This window comes from Staurois parvus, unplaced genomic scaffold (genome assembly GCF_062004578.1).
Source record: "Staurois parvus isolate SC_StPar_1 unplaced genomic scaffold, SC_StPar_1.0 ptg000092l, whole genome shotgun sequence".
Classification (NCBI taxonomy): domain Eukaryota; kingdom Metazoa; phylum Chordata; class Amphibia; order Anura; family Ranidae; genus Staurois; species Staurois parvus.
The window spans coordinates 4,259,575-4,283,116 of NW_028317888.1; the positions used below are offsets into that span (position 1 = coordinate 4,259,575).

General features: G+C 46.7%; 1 protein-coding gene across 1 annotated transcript; it reads right to left on the reverse strand.

The window, feature by feature from the left end:
* Positions 1–1,339, reverse strand: LOC149468168 (oocyte zinc finger protein XlCOF29-like; the record flags this gene model as incomplete). Its single annotated transcript, XM_089670690.1, has 3 exons — positions 1,262–1,339; positions 240–407; positions 1–108 (listed from the first exon to the last, which is right to left on the reverse strand). Coding segments are annotated over exons 1-3 (354 nt in total), but the record flags the coding sequence as incomplete, so codon positions are not given.
* Between the last annotated feature and the right edge of the window lie 22,203 nt (positions 1,340–23,542).

The following is a 23,542-nucleotide window of genomic DNA, read 5'->3' on the forward strand; positions in this document are numbered from 1 at the left end:
ATTCCGGGGAAATTCCTTCCTTACAATCTTCACAAAACCCAAAGTCTGCTGATTGTCCATCATGACTTCCTTGTAGAGGTCCTTGTGTCCTTCTAAATACTCCCACTCCTCCATGGAGAAATAGACAGTGACACCCTGACACCTTATAGGAACCTGACACACACAATGATACAGTCACCATCCAGACACATCCCTTGTCTGTTACTGGAGAATGTCCCAGAATTCCCGGCACCGCTCACCTCTCCTGTCAGCTGATGGACCATCATGGTGGTCAGTTCCAGAATCTTCTGCTCTTTCTCCCTCTCAGGTATCAGAGAATGAGATGGAGGCACCATGGTGAGGCTCTGGGTTCTGCTCCATCCTCCTGAGATTGGCTCCCCACTAGACTTCTTCTTTACAACATAATCCTACAGATCAGGAGAAAAATAAAACAATATCAACCACCTGACATCATCTAAATGTGTGCAAAAATAAAATGGTCTATTGACCAGAATAGACAAGAGTGATGTCATGTGACCTCCCAGAATCCTCCTCACCTCTCCAGTCAGGTCTGTGTTTTATTAATAGAGATGAGAGTGATGTCATGTGACCTCCCAGAATCCTCCTCACCTCTCCGGTCAGGTCTGTGTGTTATTAATAGAGATGAGAGTGATGTCATGTGATTTCCCAGAATCCTCCTCACCTCTCCGGTCAGGTCTGTGTTTTATTAATAGAGATAATAGTGATGTCATGTGACCTCCCAGAATCCTCCTCACCTCTCCGGTCAGGTCTGTGTTTATTAATAGAGATGAGTCATGTCATGTGACCTCCCAGAATCCTCCTCACCTCTCCAGTCAGGTCTGTGGTTTATTAACAGAGATGAGTGATGTCATGTGACCTCCCAGAATCCTCCTCACCTCTCCGGTCAGGTCTGTGTTTTATTACTAGAGATAAGAGTGATGTCATGTGACCTCCCAGAATCCTCCTCACCTCTCCGGTCAGGTCTGTGTTTTATTAATAGAGATGAGAGTGATATCATGTGACCTCCCAGAATCCTCCTCACCTCTCCGGTCAGGTCTGTGTTTTATTAATAGAGATGAGAGTGATGTCATGTGACCTCCCAGAATCCTCCTCACCTCTCCGGTCAGGTCTGTGTTTTATTAATAGAGATGAGAGCGATATCATGTGACCTCCCAGAATCCTCCTCACCTCTCCGGTCAGGTCTGTGTTTTATTAATAGAGATGAGAGTGATGTCATGTGACCTCCCAGAATCCTCCTCACCTCTCCGGTCAGCAGGTAGATGATCTCCAGGGTGAGGTTTAGTATCTTCTCAGTCATGTGACTCCGGTCCTCCTCCATCCTCATTGGTGCCATCATGTGATCTATACAGGTCTCCTTGTAGACGGATAACTTTGGGAAATGAAAGTAAGAATGATTTGGATGGTATTGGTCACACAATAATAGGATGTGGATGTGAGGGGGGAATAGGAGGGTTGCTGGACATATAAGATCTACTCCCCCCATGGGAAGACATTTTGTTTGGACTGTTTAGTGTTTACTACAGTTTTGAGGTCCGGGGCCCCTTTACTCTGTTGGGTTTGTTTGGTCTCTGAACTGGTTTTGATGAGTATTAGATCTGCAGACAAGGAATGATAAATCTGCTCCTTCCTATGACTAGTTTGCTCTGAGGCAGTGCTGTGAGGTCAATGTCGGCTCATCATGCAGGGATGGTCACTTTACATCGCCCGACGCCCGGGACATGTAGTTCTGGGGGCCGGGCAAGTATTGTGTTTAACCTCTTGCCGACCGCGCATAGCCGAATGACGGCTTCACCGTGGCCGGCCAGTTCTGGGTGGACGTCATATGACGTCCTCCCAGAACGCGCTCTCCTGCGCGCCCCAGGGGGCGCGCACCCGGCGATCTCCGTGATCGCTGTGTCCTACGGACACAGCTGATCACGTGATGTGGTAAAAGGCCAATCACAGCGGCCTTTTACCACGTGATCAGCGGTGTCCAATGACACGCTGATCACAGGGAAATGCAAGTGCCGGTTCTCGGCTGCACTTTCCTCACGCTGTCAGATCGTGAGGAAAGTACTGCCGAGAACCGGCAGTTGTCAGAGCGGGGATCGGCACCGATCATCAGGGCACTGATGATCAGTGCCCTGATGATCGGTGCCCAGCAGTGACACCCGCAAGTTCCGCCCAGCAGTGCGCCCACTAGCTCCGCCCACTCGTGCACCCACCTGTGCCCAGCAGTGCCCCCACCTGTGCCCAGCAGTGCACCCACCTGTGCCACTCTGCAGTGACACCTACCTGTGCCCAGAAGTGCCACCTACATGTGCCCAGCAGTGCCACCCACCTGTGCCACTCTGCAGTGACACCTACCTGTGCCCAGAAGTGCCACCTACATGTGCCCAGCAGTGCCACCCACCTGTGCCCACCAGTGCCACCCACCTGTGCCACCCACCTGTGCCCACCCACCAGTGCTGCCAACCAGTGCCACCCACCAGTGCAGCCCAGCAGTGCTGCCAGTCAGTGCCACCAGTCAGTGCCCAGGGGTTGCGCCAGTCAGTGCCGCCAGTCAGTGCCCAGCAGTGATGCCAGTCAGTGCCGTCTATCAGTACCCATAATCAGTGTCACCTATCAGTGCCGCCTATCAGTGCTGCATATCAGTGCCGCCTATCCGTGACCCCTAATTAGTGCTGTCTATCAGTGCCGCCTATCCGTGCCACCTCATTAGTACTGCCTATCAGTGCCCTTTAGTAGTGCCCATCAGTGCCGCCTATCAGTGCCCATCAGTGCTGCCTCATCAACGCACATCAGCGAAGGAGAAAAAATACCTGTTTGAAAAATTTTATAAAAGAAACAAATAAACTTTTTTTTTTTTTCAAATTTTTTGCACTTTTTTTAATTTATAGCGCAAAAAGTAAAGCGCCCAGTGGCGATTAAATACCACCAAAAGAAAGCTCTATTTGTGAGAAAAAAATGATCAAAATTTCATATGGGTAAAATGTTGCATGACCGCGCAATTGTCAATCAAAGTGCGGCAGCGCTGAAAGCTGAAAATTGGCCTGGTAAATAAGGGGGTATAAGTGCCCGGTAGGCAAGTGGTTAAGTAAAAATGCTTTTTTTTAATTGTAAAGAATTAAAGTTACACCCAAGTACATAACTCCTCCCCTTAAAAAATTTTGAGGCCCCCCCCACCCCCACATATATGCACACCCAAACGTAAGAGCACACGCTGGAGCTCCTACACGTGATAACTTTGATTGTGATACACGTTACATATCGCCGGTCACACCAGAATGAGAGGATAATTCTAGGAGCAGACCTCCTCCGTACTCTATACTGATGACCTAGAAGGGGCTATAAATGTGTCACCTATAGATAATACCGGGGACTAAAGGTTGTCACCATTTCAGCACACACAACTTAAGGTTTGACATGTTGGATATCTATTTACTCGCTGCAACCTCAGCTTTTATATTTTTACACATAAATGGGTCATTTATTGCTTTTTGTGCCCTGAAATCAGCTTAAGTATATTTTTTAGTGAAATTTGGCATTTCCTAGACTTTGTGATAATATTTTGTGACATAAAAAATTAGAACTGCCGCTATTTTATTCTCTAAAGTCTCTACTTTCAGAAAATCGATATTTGGGGGGTTTTGTGTCATCTTCAGGATAAAATGATTTTTTAAATGTGCAAAAAAGGCTCTGGGAGTGAAAGGAGAAAGGATAAGCAGGACACTCCCCTTTTCTGAGGAGCAGCCAATCGGTAGTCATTACACTGCAAGGTCTCTCCCCTCCCTGGGTGCGGTGCTGGAGACAGGCGGGGGAGGGGAGGAGGAGATAAACAGCTCAATGTTACACATATTACACATTTGAGTTGCTATAAAGCCCCTTTCATTTTTTTAAACCCCCCAACATTCCTAAAAGAGCCTCAGATTTATATACATTTGTTGTAAATAGGAAATAACATCTTATTACCTCCTCTGCTGCCTCTTCCACCAACGTCTCCTCTATACTTCTTCCCGCCTCACTTCTCATCTGGAACTTCCTGTCTGTCCCTGACATCACTTCCTGTCTGTCCCTGACATCACTTCCTGTCTGCACCTGACATCACTTCCTGTCTGCATTCCATAGAGACTTCCTGTGTGAGTATAGGTGAGATCAGCACCTTGTGGAGTTCAGAGGAACTGCAGCCCCGAGATCCATCCCATAATCCCCCTTCCTGTATAATATGTACCTTACAGGGATACTACGGGAGATGAAACATTACTGAATAAAGGAAGAAGAAATAAATGTAACTCTTATGTAACCAACTGTTCAACAAACATCTCTTATTACATATAGAAAAGTCTTACAAACACAGAACACAAAATACAAATGTATAGCTAATGAGAGCGATCCCGCCAAACCTGATCCTTCTGGGGGGACAATGCAAAATATATATCAATCCACTCATAATGACATCATCTTCTGGGAGTGTCTGCACATCCATCCATTTCATACACATTTCACTGTCTCAGCAGATCTCCTGCAGCCTATTAGCTCCCATTTCCCTCTCTACGTCTCAGCGGATCTCCTGCAGCCTATTAGCACCCATTTCCCTCTCAATGTCTCAGCGGATCTCCTGCAGCCTATTAGCACCCATTTCCCTCTCTATGTCTCAGCAGATCTCCTGCAGCCTATTAGCTCCCATTTCCCTCTCTACGTCTCGGCGGATCTCCTGCAGCCTATTAGCACCCATTTCCTGTCTATGTCTCAGCAGATCTCCTGCAGCCTATTATCACCCATTTCCCTCTCTATGTCTCAGCGGATCTCCCGCAGCCTGTTAGCTCCCATTTCCCTCTCTATGTCTCAGCAGATCTCCCGCAGCCTGTTAGCTCCCATTTCCCTCTCTATGTCTCAGCAGATCTCCCGCAGCCTATTAGCACCCATTTCCCTTTCTATGTCTCAGAAGATCTCCTGCAGCCTATTAGCTCCCATTTCCCTCTCTGTCTCAGCAGATCTCCTGCAGCCTATTAGCTCCCATTTCCATGTCTACGCCTCAGCGGATCTCCTGCAGCCTATTAGCTCCCATTTCCCTTTCTATGTCTCAGAAGATCTCCTGCAGCCTATTAGCTCCCATTTCCCTCTCTATGTCTCAGCGGATCTCCTGCAGCCTATTAGCACCCATTTCCTTCTCTATGTCTCAGCGGATCTCCTGCAGCCTATTAAAGCCCATTTCCCTTTCTATGTCTCAGCAGATCTCCTGCAGCCTATTAGCACCCATTTCCCTCTCTTTGTCTCAGCAGATCTCCTGCAGCCTATTAGCACCCATTTCCCTCTCTACGTCTCAGCAGATCTCCTGCAGCCTATTAGCTCCCATTTCTCTTTCTACGTCCCAGCAGATCTCCTGCAGCCTATTAGCACCCATTTCCCTCTCTATGTCTCAGCGGATCTCCTGCAGGCTATTAGCACCCATTTCCCTCTCTGTGTCTCAGCGGATCTCCTGCAGCCTATTAGCACCCATTTCCCTCTCTATGTCTCAGCAGATCACCTGCAGCCTATTAGCACCCATTTCCATTTCTATGTCTCAGCAGATCTCCCGCAGCCTATTAGCACCCATTTCCCTCTCTATGTCTCAGCGGATCTCCTGCAGCCTATTAGCACCCATTTCCCTCTACGTCTCAGCGGATCTCCCACAGCCTATTAGCTCCCATTTCCCTCTCTATGTCTCAGCAGATCCCCTGCAGCCTATTAGCTCCCATTTCCCTTTCTATGTCTCAGCAGATCTCCCGCAGGCTATTAGCACCCATTTCCCTTTCTATGTCTCAGCAGATCTCCTGCAGCCTATTAGCTCCCATTTCCCTCTCTATGTCTCAGCAGATCTCCTGCAGCCTATTAGCACCCATTTCTCTTTCTACGTTCCAGCAGATCTCCTGCAGCCTATTAGCACCCATTTCCCTCTCTATGTCTCAGCAGATCCCCTGCAGCCTATTAGCTCCCATTTCCCTTTCTACGTCTCAGTGGATCTCCTGCAGCCTATTAGCACCCATTTCCCTCTCTATGTCTCAGCGGATCTCCTGCAGCCTATTAGCTCCCATTTCCCTCTCTACGTCTCAGTGGATCTCCTGCAGCCTATTAGCTCCCATTTCCCTCTCTATGTCTCAGCGGATCTCCTACAGACTGTTAGCTCCCATTTCCCTCTCTATGTCTCAGCAGATCTCCTGCAGCCTATTAGCACCCATTTCCCTTTCTATGTCTCAGCAGATCTCCCGCAGGCTATTAGCACCCATTTCCCTTTCTATGTCTCAGCAGATCCCCTGCAGCCTATTAGCTCCCATTTCCCTATGTCTCAGCAGATCTCCTGCAGCCTATTAGCTCCCATTTCCCTCTCTATGTCTCAGCAGATCTCCTGCAGCCTATTAGCACCCATTTCTCTTTCTACGTTCCAGCAGATCTCCTGCAGCCTATTAGCACCCATTTCCCTCTCTATGTCTCAGCGGATCTCCTGCAGCCTATTAGCACCCATTTCCCTCTCTATGTCTCAGCAGATCTCCTGCAGCCTATTAGCTCCCATTTCCCTCTCTATGTCTCAGCGGATCTCCCGCAGCCTATTAGCACCCATTTCCCTCTCTATGTCTCAGCGGATCTCCCGCAGCCTATTAGCTTCCATTTCCCTCTCTATGTCTCAGCGGATAAATGTGATTGCATTAGTCCCGTTGATTTTCGTATTTCCATGTAATAAAAGGTGTCACATGATGTCGGGTTCCCCTTTCTCTCCTCCCTGAGTGTGTATTTAGAGGCGGAGCTCCTGCTGGAATGGCGGTCAGAGGCGGAGTCTAGTAGGGAGACTGACAGAACCCGCAACAGACTTGCAGGAGTGAGCGAGGAGGATCCGGTTCCTTTACCATCGGAGATGAGGAGAGTGTGAAGGATGTTTGTGACTCTGGGAGCTGAAAAGCTGGGAGTCCTATTGGTGTGGTGAGGGGGAAGCACTACTAGGGGGCGCCCTCACCATCCCGTGTACAAGAGGTGGAAGAAGGCGGGGCTACACTACAGCCCACACAGTTTGGAGGGCGGAGCACTTTCACACCTCATCAACTTTTCACTGATTGGTGGATTTTTGGAGTAAAATAAGTGGATTGAAGTAGATGCAAAGTGGAAGCGGTGGACTTGCAGAGAACACTATACTGAGCACACAATATTGTCCGTCTCCATGGATTTGCACAGGATTTGAGATGATTTCCTATAGCAGCAAATCTGATGAGATGAATGAAGTGGGTGTAAAGTGGAAGCAGTGGATCTGCAGGGAGCAGCATCTTGAGCACAAAGCACTTTATGTTGTGGATGGATTTGCACACGGTTCAGTTTCCTTCATTTATTGATAAACCCCATAAGACCAATGAAGTGGGTGTAAAGTGGAAGCAGTGGATGTGCAGAGAATAGGATTTGGAGCCCCGAGCTCTTTATCTCTGAATGTCTCCACATATTTGTAGTGTATTTGTGATGATTTCTGTGCACACACAATAGGACAGCGCTGTGACACATAATGCTCTTCTAGATGACAGGGAATCCTTCCCTTTGTTACAGCAGCAGTCCGCTAGAAGGTTTTTGTAGGTTTGGAGTTGTTACACATAGCGCGGGTTTTATCCATTTATAGTGATGACATCATTGCCCAAATCTGGGGGTCACCAGCCATTTCCACCCTTTACTCCCAGCTGGGGGGCTTTGTATCCATATACCAGATGTTCTACAGGACTAAATCTGCAATCAATGTTACTGCAAAATCAAAGGGGCCAAAACCCCTCCCCCGAGGAGTCATATATTTCTGTCCCCCTTGGTGGGAGTGGAGGTGACCCCTCTATAAGGATCTACAGTCCATACACACCCAGCACAAGGCCGGGGTCACACTACCAGACGCTTCTCAGGGCTGCAGTTCCTCTGAGCTCCACAAGGTGGGGATCTCACTTCTACCCAGACAGGAAGTCTCTATGGAAGACAGACAGGAAGTGATGTCAGGGACAGAGAGGAAGTGATGTCAGGTGCAGACAGGAAATGATGTCAGGTGCAGACAGGAAGTAGAGAGGAGACATTGGTGGAAGGAGCAGCAGAGGAGGTAATTATTATTATTATTATTATATAGTATTTATAAAGCGCCAATAGTTCGCTCAGCGCTGTACATTACAAAGGGGGACAGAACAATACCAATACAATGCAAAACATGAGGGGATTGAGGGTCCTGCTCCTTGGACCTTACAATCTAGGAGGGAGGGGATGGTGGTACAGGAGGAGATAGCTGTGGGGGATGGAGTGGTAGGGAGAGTGGAGGAGGTCGGCAAGTTAGCAGGGGGTGGGGTAGGCTTCCCTGAAGAGATGGGTTTTCAGGGTGTGCCTAAAAGAGAGGAGAGTAGGTGATAATCTGAATGGTTGGGGCAGGGAGTTCCAGAGGATGGGTGACACCCTGGAGAAGTCCTGGAGGCGGGCATGGGAGGAGGAGACCAGGGAACTAGAGAGAAGGAGGTCTTGTGAGGAGCGGAGTGTGCGTGTTGGGTGGTACTTGGATATTAGGTCGGTGATGTAGTTCGGGGCAGTATGGTGGACAGCTTTGTACGTCAGTGTTAGGATTTTGAATTTGATCCGTTGCGCAATCGGAAGCCAGTGGAGGGATTGGCAGAGGGGGGTGGAGGATACTGGAGGCCAGTGGAGGGATTGGCAGAGGGGGGTGGAGGCCAGTGGAGGGATTGGCAGAGGGGGGTGGCGGAGACAGAGCGGTTGGAAAGGTGAATGAGTCTGGCAGCCGTATTCAGGATGGACTGAAGCGGGGATAGCCAGCGGCGAGGCAGGCCAGTGAGGAGGGAGTTGCAGTAGTCGAGTCGTGATATGATGAGGGAGTGGATGAGCTGTTTAGTGGTTTCTGGGGTTAGGAACGTGCGGATTTTGGCGATGTTGCGGAGGTGGAGTCTGCATGTTGCGGAGGTGGAGTCTGCATGTTGCGGAGGCAGAGTCTGCATGTTGCGGAGGCAGAGTCTGCATGTTGCGGAGGTGGAGTCTGCACGAGTTTGTTAAAGATTGGACTTGGGGCTGGAAGGATAGGTTGGAGTCCAGAATGACACCAAGTACTCTGGCCTGCGGGGCGGGTTTGATGGTGGCGTTGTTGGACATGATGGAGAAGTCAATGGGGGGTGGTGTCCGGGCTGGGGGGGGAAGACAAGAAACTCGGTTTTGGAGAAGTTCAGTTTAAGGAAGTGGAGCGACATCCAGTCTGATATGTCGCTCAGTAGGTGTGTGATTTGGGCAGAGACCGAGGGGGTGAGGTGGGGGGTTGAGAGATAGATTTGTGTGTCGTCGGCATAGAGGTGGTAGTTGAAGCCGTGAGAGTGTATGAGTTGGCCAAGAGAGGAGGTGTAGATGGAGAAGAGAAGGGGCCCGAGGACAGAGCCTTGAGGGACCCCAACAGAGAGGGGGAGTGAGGGGGAGGTGGTAGAATTATAGGTAACGCTGAAAGAGCGTTGTGACAGGTAGGATGAGAGCCAGGAGAGAGCAGAATCTCTGAGGCCGAGGGAGTGTAGTTTTTTGAGGAGGAGGGGGTGGTCGACTGTGTCGAAGGCCGCAGAGAGGTCAAGGAGTAGGAGCACTGAATAGTGGCCATTAGCTTTGGCGGTTAGCAGGTCGTTGGAGAGTTTGAGTAAGGCGGTTTCGGTGGAGTGTAGGGGACGGAAGCCGGACTGTAGGGGATCGAGGAGGTTGTTGTCGTTGAGGTGAGAGCATAGGCGGGTGTAGACTAGGCGCTCGAGGAGTTTAGATGTAAGTGGGAGCAGGGAGATGGGTCTGAGGTTGTTCGGGTCATTGGGGTCCAGGGAGGGCTTTTTAAGTATGGGGGTGATGTGTGCATGTTTCAGAGGGGAGGGGAAAGTGCCGGAGGAGAGGGAGAGATTGAAGATGTGGGTGAGGGAGCGTAGGATGGAGGGAGGTCATAGGAATTGTGAGGGGATAGGGTCGAGGGGGCAGGTGGTGAGGCGGGCATCAGAGAGGGTCTTGGAGACTTCCTCGATGGTAGTAAGGTCAAAGGTGTGGAGTGTTGGGGGAGCTTCAGTATGAGGAATGTAGGATGGGGTGGAAGAGGAGGTCAGAGCAGTGGTGGGGCCGTAGGAGAGGGGTGATGAGGGGGTAGCTGAGTGAGGGAGAACGGGGTTGGAGGGAGTTTGAGCAGTGACGAAGTCCCTGCGGATTATGTCGAGGGGGAGGGGGGATGAGGGGGTAGCTGTGTGAGAGGGGACGGGTTGAGAGGGCGTGTGAGTTGCGGCGATGTCCTTGAGAATTGTGTCAAACTTGTTTTTGAAGTGATTGGCAATCTCAAGGGCAGTGAGTGAGGTGCTGGGTGGAGGTGGGGGTGGCGAGAGTAGAGAGTTGAAGGTGGAGAAGAGTCGACAAGGATTGGAGGAGAGGGCCTTGATGAGGGTCAAGAAGTAGGCCTGTTTGGCAGCATGGATGGAGGAGGTGTAGTTGTGGAAGGCAGATTTGTAGCGGGTGAAGGCTTGTTGGGATTTTGTTTTGCGCCATAGTCGCTCCAGGGCACGACTGTGTCGTTTGAGGGTTTTGGTGTGATCAGTCTGCCAGGGCTGGAGCGGTCGGGGTCTGATGTTGCGTGTGGTTAAAGGCGCTAGTGAGTCAAGGGCTGCTGACAGCGCGTTGTTGTAGGCAGTCATAGCCAAGTCGGGGCAGGACAGGGGGAGGATGCTGTCGTGGAGTTGATCAGCTGCGGAGTGGAGGGGGGCAGGGTTAAGGTTGCGGAGGTTACGGCTGGTAGTAGTGTGACATTTGGAGGGGTAGGCGTTGGAGGACGAGGAGATAGAGAAGGTAATCAGGCTGTGGTCAGAGAGAGGGAAGGGGGTGTTAGTGAGGTTGTGGGGAGCGCAGCGGTTGGAGAAGACAAGGTCCAGGATACTTACATCGGAGTGGGTGGTGGATTGTATGCACTGTGCAAGCGCAAAGGAGGAGGTTAGGTGGAGGAGACGGGCTGTGTCCGGGTTGTCGAGGTTGACAGGGATGTTGAAATCCCCAAGGATGATGGTGGGTAGCTCAGAGGAGAGGAAGAAGGGTAGCCAGGAGGAGAAGGTAATAAAATGTTATTCTCTAATTACACCCAGTAACCCCCGTCATGTCCATCCTCTCCCTCCATAGTCACGTCCGTCCTCTCCCTCCATAGTCACGTCCGTCCTCTCCCTCCATAGTCACGTCCGTCCTCTCCCTCCATAGTCACGTCCGTCCTCTCCCTCCATAGTCACGTCCGTCCTCTCCCTCCATAGTCACGTCCGTCCTCTCCCTCCATAGTCACGTCCTTCCTCTACCTCCATAGTCACGTCCGTCCTCTTCCTCCATAGTCACGTCCGTCCTCTTCCTCCATAGTCACGTCCATCCTCTTCCTCCATAGTCACGTCCGTCCTCTTCCTCCATAGTCACGTCCGTCCTCTTCCTCCATAGTCACGTCCGTCCTCTTCCTCCATAGTCACGTTCGCCCTCTTCCTCCATAGTCACGTCCGTCCTCTTCCTCCATAGTCACGTCCGTCCTCTTCCTCCATAGTCACGTCCGTCCTCTTCCTCCATAGTCACGTCCGCCCTCTTCCTCCATAGTCACGTCCGCCCTCTTCCTCCATAGTCACGTCCGCCCTCTTCCTCCATAGTCACGTCCGTCCTCTTCCTCCATAGTCACGTCCGTCCTCTTCCTCCATAGTCACGTCCGTCCTCTTCCTCCATAGTCACGTCTGTCCTCTTCCTCCATAGTCACTGTGACGTCTTTTATCTCCAGCAGATGATGATACACACATATATAGTGTGGGAACCCAGATGAACCCCTTCAGGGGCAGAACATTCCCCCACTTCCGGGGCCGGAACATTCTCCTCATTGTGGAGATAAATTCTAGTAATATGGTCCTCTAAACAAACAGCACTGACAATAAATAGACAAGACAAGGACCATCCTGACCATACATGGCCTACAAAGGACAATGATGACACTACACAGGCAGCCAATGGGCAATCATTACACTATGCAGCCAACACAATGATGGAGTGCCGGGGTCAGGAGTATGGAGCATAGAGCCCCTTACATTGCTGCTCAGGAGGAAGGAAACATTCCCCAGCCGGCCATGAAGAACATGTTCCATCATTGGTGTCAGAGGGAGGAAAATACTGAGGAGTCTGAGGGAAGTAGAGGAGCTGAGGGGTCTCTCATGGGGTACTACAGATAAGGAACTTTGGGGCCCCTGAAGGGTAGTGGAGCTTGGGGCCTTAAGGATGAAGAGTAGTTGAAGGACTCTGGGCCCTTGGTGAGCACTCTTCTTAGAGGAGGTCTGTATGCTCAGCATCGCCTAAAAGGTAGTCAGGGGTCAGTGCTATACATCTTCAGGAGACACTCCAATACCTCCCATGACACAGGCTCTGGCAGTGCCCGGTGCTGGAATTCAGAGCCCCAGGAACCCACCACCACTCTGTACAATGTCCTGGATTCCAGACAATACTTGGCAACCAAGAGAAACCCCCATTGTCCTCCTACCCACACTGGGCTGCCATTGGAGGGAAGAGAACAGACTCCTCCCCCACAGCTCTCTACTCCACCAGCACCATCCTCCTGCTATCCCATCCAATCCCTTCTCTTACTGCAGAGAGTGACAGTGACATCACTCCTGTCAGTCAGCAGGCTGCTGGAGATTGGAGCCTTGCAGCCGGAGTTCTGCCAATTATGCTGATTAACAGGAAACTCCGGCCAAAAGTCAGCAAGTTCCCCTTCTTGGACATCATGATGAGCCGACATTGACCTCACAGCACTGCCTCAGAGCAAACAAGTCATAGGAAGGATCATATTTATCATTCCTTGTCTGCAGATCTAAAACTCATCAAAACCAGTTCAGAGACCAAACAAACCCAACAGAGAAAAGGGGATTTCTGATCTGGATGGACAAGAGGGTCCCGGGACCTCAAATATGCATCAAACACTAAACACTCCAAACTAAATGTGTTTCCAGGAGGACAGAAGTCCTGAACTGGTTCCCACCCGGCCTATTGTACAATGACGGCGGACAGGACCTCTCTCCTTCTGGAAGGACGTTGTATGATGTCCTCCCACTCTTGCTGTGCAGGTGGAGGGGGACGCATGGTGATTGTTGGGGAGCTCAACACATCCCTGATCAGGGAAAAGATCCAATGATGTTGTCTCTTTACCATGTGATCAGCTGTATCCAATCACAGCTGATCACATGTTAACAAAAGCCGGTTATTGGGATTTCCTGTCCTCAGCGCTGTCACTGTCTGAGGAAAGGAAAGGAAACCGATAACCGGCTTTCCTGTGACAGGGGACATTTACTGTGATTATTAGTGCCCACCAGTGCAGCCCCATCAGTGCAGCATATCAGTGCCCATCAGTGCAGCCCCATCAGTGCAGCCCCATCAGTGCATCCCCATCAGTGCAGCATATCGGTGCACGTTAGTGCTGCAAATCAGTGCCACCTATCAGTGCCTGTTCATCAATGCAGCTTCATCAATGCCCATCAGTGAAAGAGAAAAATATTTTTTTTGCAAAATGTTATAACAAATGAAGAAAAAAGTTTTTTACTTCAAAATGATTGTTCTTTTTTTGTTTGTTTATCAATAAATTAAATCTCCCCTTCCCTCCCCCCAGTGGTGAATAAATACTGTACCACCAAAAGAAAGCTCTGTCTAAAAAAAATGTTACAAATGTCATTTGGGTTCAGTGTTGCATGACCACGCAAGGCCACGGGAGGAAACGGAGGTGACACCGGGTTAGGACAGGAAGGGGAAGTGGGCTCGGAGATATGGAGACACACAGTATAAATAAGACCATCTACCACCAGCAGCCAATCCTCTTACAGCCCCCTAGAGGAGGGGAAATGCGTCAGTGACAGCTGCGGTGATGTAATTCCCGAATGGTGAGACTCATGTGGATGGGACACTTTCGGACGGACATTTTATTGTATATTATATACAAATGTGAGTGTATATGGTTTGCTGTAAAGGAAGTTTGTAATAAATGGAATGACACCATGTGGGTGATTGTTGTTATCTCCTCCCTGCATACATCATGAGATGAACCATCAGTTGTATGATATATTGGGGGGGGAATTGTACACAATCATCCAGGAGGACTACAAGCTCCAGACTAACCAGGACCATGACACAGCACATAGGACTCTTATTCCAGTGTAAGAGTCCACATCCTGTGGTGGAGGAGGGGAGCACTGAGGGGGAACACTGGAGGGGGAGCACTGGAGGGGAGCACTGAGGGGGAGCACTGGAGGGGAGCACTGGAGGCGGAGCACTGAGGGGGGCACTGGAGGGAAGCACGAGATCTGCACTTTGATGAAAGGAGGAGCACAAGGCACTTTATTCCGCACAGTCGGTTGGTGCAGTGTGATTGGAGGAGCACAAGGCACTTTATTCCGCACGGTTGGTTGGCGCAGTGTGATTGGAGAGGCACAAGGCACTTTATTCCGCACGGTCGGTTGGCGCAGTGTGATTGGAGAGGCACAAGCACATCAACTGATATAAAAGAACTATTAATATTGATGATTTTATTTTTCTATTCAGTATTTATGAGGGATTTATATTGAATTTGGATGGATTTTCATGCAGTTGGACACGTTGGAATGGGACACAATTTTTGCCCAGACTAGGCAGAGCCTAGAATAGTACTGTATATGACCGCATAATTGTCATCCAAACTGCGACAGCACTGACATCTGAAAAGTGTTCTGGTCAGGAAGGGGGTGGAAGTGTCCGGTATTGAGGTGATTAGATGTCCAGCAACCCTCCTATTCCCCCCTCACATCCACATCCTATTATTGTGTGACCAATACCATCCAAATACACTCACTGGCCACCCTATCAGGTCCACCTGTTCAATTGCTGGGTAACACAAACTGCTAATCAGCCAATCACATGGCAGCAACTCAATGCATTTAGGCATCTAGATATGGCAAAGACAACTTGCTGAAGTTCAAACTGAGCATCAGAATGGAGAAGAAAGGGGATTTAAGTGACTTTGAATGTGGTGTGGTTGTTACTGCCAGGCAGGCTGGTCTAAGTATTTCAAAAACTGCTGATCTCCTGGGATTTTCCCGCACAACATTCTCTAGTTTTTCCAGTGAATGGTCCAAAAAAGGGATAATATCCCAGTGAGCGGCAGTTGTGTGGAGGAAAATGCCTTGTTGATGTCAGAGGAGAATGGGCAGACTGGTTGCTGCGACATTCAGATGGTAGGGTCAGAATTTGGCCTAAACAACATGAAAGCATCGATCCATCCTGCCTTGTATCAACGGTTCAGGCTGGTGGTGTCATGGTGGGGGGGAGATATTATTGGCACTAGCAAGGTGGACCTAATAAAGTGGCCGGTGAGTGTAATTCTTACTTTCATTTCCCAAAGTTATCCGTCTACAAGGAGACCTGTATAGATCACATGATGGCACCAATGAGGATGGAGGAGGACCGGAGTCACATGACTGAGAAGATACTAAACCTCACCCTGGAGATCATCTACCTGCTGACCGGAGAGGTGAGGAGGATTCTGGGAGGTCACATGACATCACTCTTATCTCTATTAATAAAACACAGACCTGACCAGAGAGGTGAGGAGGATTCTGGGAGGTCACATGACATCACTCTCATCTCTATTAATAAAACACAGACCTGACCGGAGAGGTGAGGAGGATTCTGGGAATCTAACATGATATTCCTATTGGTTCCTCAATACAGAGATTTCCTCTTCTGAAGTCAGGTGATCATATGACCATCACAGTGCCTCCATGTGACTCCCTAAACCCTGAGAGACACAACATGCAGAAGATTCTAGAAGTCACCAAGAAGATGATGGAGCTGCTGACAGGAGAGGTGAGCGGTGCCGGGAATTCTGGGACATTCTCCAGTAACAGACAAGGGATGTGTCTGGATGGTGACTGTATCATTGTGTGTGTCAGGTTCCTATAAGGTGTCAGGGTGTCACTGTCTATTTCTCCATGGAGGAGTGGGAGTATTTAGAAGGACACAAGGATCTCTACAAGGACGTCATGATGGACAATCAGCCGCCCCTCACATCACCGGGTAAGAGGAGACTTTATTGGAAAGGAGAGAGCAGTACGGAGGATCCACCTAGATCCCCCATCATCTGATAAACACATAGAAACAATGGATTCAGTCAGTGTGTGTGTTTCCTACAGATGGATCCAGTCATGGGAACCCACCAGAGAGATGTCCCCGTCCTCTGTATTCCCGGGATTCCACACAGGAAGGTCACACCATCCCTCACCATCATCAGGTAGATGATGACAATTATTGGTAGTTGTGATTTATACACAGCATGTTTGTTACAATGAATGTTTTATTATATCTTTCAGAGTGGAATCCTCGGGGATGAGAATATTGATGTTAAAGAAGAGTATAAAGAGGAGGATGAGGAGTATGGAGTGATGGAGGAGTTTTCAGAAGGACACAAGGATATGATGGAGCCACCTAATACCAGGAACCCACCAGAGAGATGTCCCCGTCCTCTGTATTCCCGGGATTCCACACAGGAAGGTCACACCATCCCTCCCCATTGCAAGGTTGGTGGGATGGAGCATCTAGAACATAAACTTGTAGAGACAATGTGCGGATTTTGTGTGTGATGTCACAATCATAAATCTTACATTTTTCAGATGATATTTTCTCTCATTTCCTTGATTTAGAGTGGAGATCCAATCGATATAGAATTTGAGGTGAAAGCAGAAGAAGAAGAGGCGTATGTGAGGGATGATCAGCAGTCTATGGAGGAGGATGGAATAACGGGGACATTTATAGAGGAGGACACTCCTACAGAGATCAGCACAGGTGGGTCATGAACACTAAATCCATTCCTCCACCCATACTGCTCACTGATTGGTCCAGAGTAGGGCGGGGACTGGGTGATATCAGCCTGTAATCCCCTGGTCACTTTCCTGAGCTGTGTTCCCCGTCCTGTATTCCTGGATTTCTCTCGGATAATCTTCCTTCTCTGTGCTGCAGACACAATTTATGTCTCTAGACTGGATTTATGGAGGTTCTGGGGTTCAGCTGGCAGCAAAATGTTCATTTTTACTCTAAGCATTGCATAATGTAGGCACCCAGGACATGTGACTGGGGTCTCCTGCCTTGTGCCTGACTCCTCCAGGGGACCTTCTCTGTTATCTGCTGGCTGTGCCGGGTAGAGGGATATGTCTGTAGTGTCTCAGACCCAAGTCACTGAGTGCAGTCTCAGGAGATGGGAGGCAGCGGTGTGGGACCTACATAGTTACATAGTTAGTCTGGCTGAAAAAAGAAATTCCATCTAGTTGTACCAATAAAAATAAAAGTTATAATCCGACACCCACAGCTGATCCACCAGAAGGCAAAAACCCAGCAAAGCACGATCCGATCTCCTCCTGCAGGGGAAAAAAAAACTTCCTGATCCCCCCGAGAGGCAATCGGATATTCCCGGAATCAACTTTCCCTATAAATGTTATATCCAGTTATATTCTGTGTATCCAAGAAAGAATCCAGGACTTTCCTACAGCAATCCCCCCTTATGTATTATACATGGAGATCATATCCCCCCTTATGTATTATACATGGAGATCATATCCCCCCTTATGTATTATACATGGAGATCATATCCCCCTTATGTATTATACATGGAGATCATATCCCCCTTATGTATTATACATGGAGATCATATCCCCCCCTTATGTATTATACATGGAGATCATATCCCCCCTTATGTATTATACATGGAGATCATATCCCCCCCTTATGTATTATACATGGAGATCATATCCCCCTTATGTATTATACATGGAGATCATATCCCCCCCTTATGTATTATACATGGAGATCATATCCCCCCTTATGTATTATACATGGAGATCATATCCCCCCCTTATGTATTATACATGGAGATCATATCCCCCTTATGTATTATACATGGAGATCATATCCCCCCTTATGTATTATACATGGAGATCATATCCCCCCTTATGTATTATACATGGAGATCATATCCCCCTTATGTATTATACATGGAGATCATATCCCCCCTTATGTATTATACATGGAGATCATATCCCCCCTTATGTATTATACATGGAGATCACATCCCCCCTTATGTATTATACATGGAGATCATATCCCCCTTATGTATTATACATGGAGATCATATCCCCCCTTATGTATTATACATGGAGATCATATCCCCCCTTATGTATTATACATGGAGATCATATCCCCCCTTATGTATTATACATGGAGATCATATCCCCCCCTTATGTATTATACATGGAGATCATATCCCCCCTTATGTATTATACATGGAGATCATATCCCTCCTTATGTATTATACATGGAGATCATATCCCCTCTTATGTATTATACATGGAGATCATATCCCCCCTTATGTATTATACATGGAGATCATATCCCCCTTATGTATTATACATGGAGATCATATCCCCCCCCTTATGTATTATACATGGAGATCATATCCCCCCTTATGTATTATACATGGAGATCATATCCCCCCTTATGTATTATACATGGAGATCATATCCCCCTTATGTGTTATACATGGAGATCATATCCCCCCTTATGTATTATACATGGAGATCATATCCCCCTTATGTATTATACATGGAGATCATATCCCCCCTTATGTATTATACATGGAGATCATATCCCCCCTTATGTATTATACATGAAGATCATATCCCCCCTTATGTATTATATATGGAGATCATACCCCCCTTATGTATTATACATGGAGATCATATCCCCCCTTATGTATTATACATGGAGATCATATCCCCCCTTATGTATTATACATGGAGATCATATCCCCCCTTATGTATTATACATGGTGATCATATCCCCCTTATGTATTATACATGGAGATCATATCCCCCTTATGTATTATACATGGAGATCATATCCCCCTTATGTATTATACATGGAGATCATATCCCCCATTTATTATTATACATGGAGATCATATCCCCCTTATGTATTATACATGGAGATCATATCCCCCCTTATGTATTATACATGGAGATCATATCCCCCCTTATGTATTATACATGGAGATCATATCCCCCCTTATGTATTATACATGGAGATCATATCCCCCTTATGTATTATACATGGAGATCATATCCCCCCTTATGTATTATACATGGAGATCATATCCCCCCCTTATGTATTATACATGGAGATCATATCCCCCCTATGTATTATACATGGAGATCATATCCCCCCTTATGTATTATACATGGATATCATATCCCCCTTATGTATTATACATGGAGATCATATCCCCCCTTATGTATTATACATGGAGATCATATCCCCCTTATGTATTATACATGGAGATCATATCCCCCATTTATTATTATACATGGAGATCATATCCCCCTTATGTATTATACATGGAGATCATATCCCCCCTTATGTATTATACATGGAGATCATATCCCCCTTATGTATTATACATGGAGATCATATCCCCCTTATGTATTATACATGGAGATCATATCCCCCCCTTATGTATTATACATGGAGATCATATCCCCCCTTATGTATTATACATGGAGATCATATCCCCCTTATGTATTATACATGGAGATCATATCCCCCCTTATGTATTATACATGGAGATCATATCCCCCCCTTATGTATTATACATGGAGATCATATCCCCCTTATGTATTATACATGGAGATCATATCCCCCCTTATGTATTATACATGGAGATCATATCCCCCCCTTATGTATTATACATGGAGATCATATCCCCCCTTATGTATTATACATGGAGATCATATCCCCCCTTATGTATTATACATGGAGATCATATCCCCCCTTATGTATTATACATGGAGATCATATCCCCCCCCTTATGTATTATACATGGAGATCATACCCCCCCTTATGTATTATACATGGTGATCATATCCCCCCTTATGTATTATACATGGAGATCATATCCCCCCTTATGTATTATACATGGAGATCATATCCCCCTTATGTATTATACATGGAGATCATATCCCTCCTTATATATTATACATGGAGATCATATCCCCCCTTATGTATTATACATGGTGATCATATCCCCCCTTATGTATTATACATGGTGATCATATCCCTCCTTATGTATTATACATGGAGATCATATCCCCCCCTTATGTATTATACATGGAGATCATATCATATCCCCCCTTATGTATTATACATGGAGATCATATCCCCCCTTATGTATTATACATGGAGATCATATCCCCCCTTATGTATTATATATGGAGATCATACCCCCCTTATGTATTATACATGGAGATCATATCCTCCCCTTATGTATTATACATGGAGATCATATCCCCCTTATGTATTATACATGGAGATCATATCCCCCCTTATGTATTATACATGGAGATCATATCCCCCTTATGTATTATACATGGAGATCATATCCCCCTTATGTATTATACATGGAGATCATATCCCCCCTTATGTATTATACATGGAGATCATATCCCCCCTTATGTATTATACATGGAGATCATATCCCCCCTTCTTTATTATACATGGAGATCATATCCCCTTATGTATTATACATGGAGATCATATCCCCCCCTTATGTATTATACATGGAGATCATATCCCCCCTTATGTATTATACATGGAGATCATATCCCCCTTATGTATTATACATGGAGATCATATCCCCCTTATGTATTATACATGGAGATCATATCCCCCTTTATGTATTATACATGGAGATCATATCCCCCCTTATGTATTATACATGGAGATCATATCCCCCCCCTTATGTATTATACATGGAGATCATATCCCCCCTTATGTATTATACATGGAGATCATATCCCCCTTATGTATTATACATGGAGATCATATCCCCCCTTATGTATTATACATGGAGATCATATCCCCCTTATGTATTATACATGGAGATCATATCCCCCTTATGTATTATACATGGAGATCATATTCCCCCTTATGTATTATACATGGAGATCATATCCCCCCTTATGTATTATACATGGAGATCATATCCCCCCCTTATGTATTATACATGGAGATCATATCCCCCTTATGTATTATACATGGAGTTCATATCCCCCTTATGTATTATACATGGTGATCATATCCCCCCTTATGTATTATACATGGTGATCATATCCCCCCCTTATGTATTATACATGGAGATCATATCCCCCCTTATGTATTATACATGGAGATCATATCCCCCCTTATGTATTATACATGGTGATCATATCCCCCCTTATGTATTATACATGGAGATCATATCCCCCCTTATGTATTATACATGGTGATCATATCCCCCCTTATGTATTATACATGGAGATCATATCCCCCTTATGTATTATACATGGAGATCATATCCCCCCCTTATGTATTATACATGGAGATCATATCCCCCCTTATGTATTATACATGGAGATCATATCCCCCCTTATGTATTATACATGGAGATCATATCCCCCCCCTTATGTATTATACATGGAGATCATACCCCCCCTTATGTATTATACATGGTGATCATATCCCCCCTTATGTATTATACATGGAGATCATATCCCCCCTTATGTATTATACATGGAGATCATATCCCCCTTATGTATTATACATGGAGATCATATCCCCCCTTATGTATTATACATGGTGATCATATCCCCCCTTATGTATTATACATGGTGATCATATCCCTCCTTATGTATTATACATGGAGATCATATCCCCCCCTTATGTATTATACATGGAGATCATATCATATCCCCCCTTATGTATTATACATGGAGATCATATCCCCCCTTATGTATTATACATGGAGATCATATCCCCCCTTATGTATTATACATGGAGATCATATCATATCCCCCCCTTATGTATTATATATGGAGATCATACCCCCCTTATGTATTATACATGGAGATCATATCCCCCCCTTATGTATTATACATGGAGATCATATCCCCCTTATGTATTATACATGGAGATCATATCCCCCCCTTATGTATTATACATGGAGATCATATCCCCCTTATGTATTATACATGGAGATCATATCCCCCCTTATGTATTATATATGGAGATCATACCCCCCTTATGTATTATACATGGAGATCATATCCCCCCCTTATGTATTATACATGGAGATCATATCCCCCCTTATGTATTATACATGGAGATCATATCCCCCCCTTATGTATTATACATGGAGATCATATCCCCCCCTTATGTATTATACATGGAGATCATATCCCCCCCTTATGTATTATACATGGAGATCATATCCCCCCCTTATGTATTATACATGGAGATCATATCCCCCCTTATGTATTATACATGGAGATCATATCCCCCCTTATGTATTATACATGGAGATCATATCCCCCTTATGTATTATACATGGAGATCATATCCCCCTTATGTATTATACATGGAGATCATATCCCCCCCTTATGTATTATACATGGAGATCATATCCCCCCCTTATGTATTATACATGGAGATCATATCCCCCCCTTATGTATTATACATGGAGATCATATCCCCCCTTATGTATTATACATGGAGATCATATCCCCCCCTTATGTATTATACATGGAGATCATATCCCCCCTTATGTATTATACATGGAGATCATATCCCCCTTATGTATTATACATGGAGATCATATCCCCCTTATGTATTATACATGGAGATCATATCCCCCTTATGTATTATACATGGAGATCATATCCCCCTTATGTATTATACATGGAGATCATATCCCCCCCTTATGTATTATACATGGAGATCATATCCCCCATTTATTATTATACAGTATTTATAAAGCGCCAATAGTTCGCTCAGCGCTGTACATTACAAAGGGGGACAGAACATGTGACAGAACAATACCAATACAATACAATACACAAGGGGTTCGAGGGCCCTGCTCCTTGGAGCTTACAATCTAGGAGGGAGGGGATAGTGGTACCGGAGGAAAAGCTGTGGGGGTTGGAGTGGTAGGAAGAGTGGAGGAGATCGGCAGTTAGCAGAGGGTGGGATAGGCTCCCCAAAGAGGTGGGTTTTCAGGGTGCGCCTAAAGGAGAGGAGAGTGGGTGATAGTCTGATGGATTGGGGTAGGGAGTTACAGAGAATGGGTGATGTCCTGGAGGCGGGCATGGGAGGAGGAGATCTGGGAACTAGAGAGGAGGTCTTGTGAGGAGCGGAGTGTGCGTGTTGGGTGGTACTTGGATATTAGGTCAGTGATGTAGTTCGGGGCAGTATGGTGGACAGTTTTGTACGTCAGTGTTAGGATTTTGAATTTGATCCGTTGGGCAATCGGAAGCCAGTGGAGGGATTGGCAGAGGGGGGTGGTGGAAACTAAGCGGTTGGTAAGGTGGATGAGTCTGGCTGCCGTAATCAGGATCGACTGAAGTGGGGATTGTTGCAAAAGTGCGCATCAGAGATGGATGCGGTTCAACCATTTTGGTTT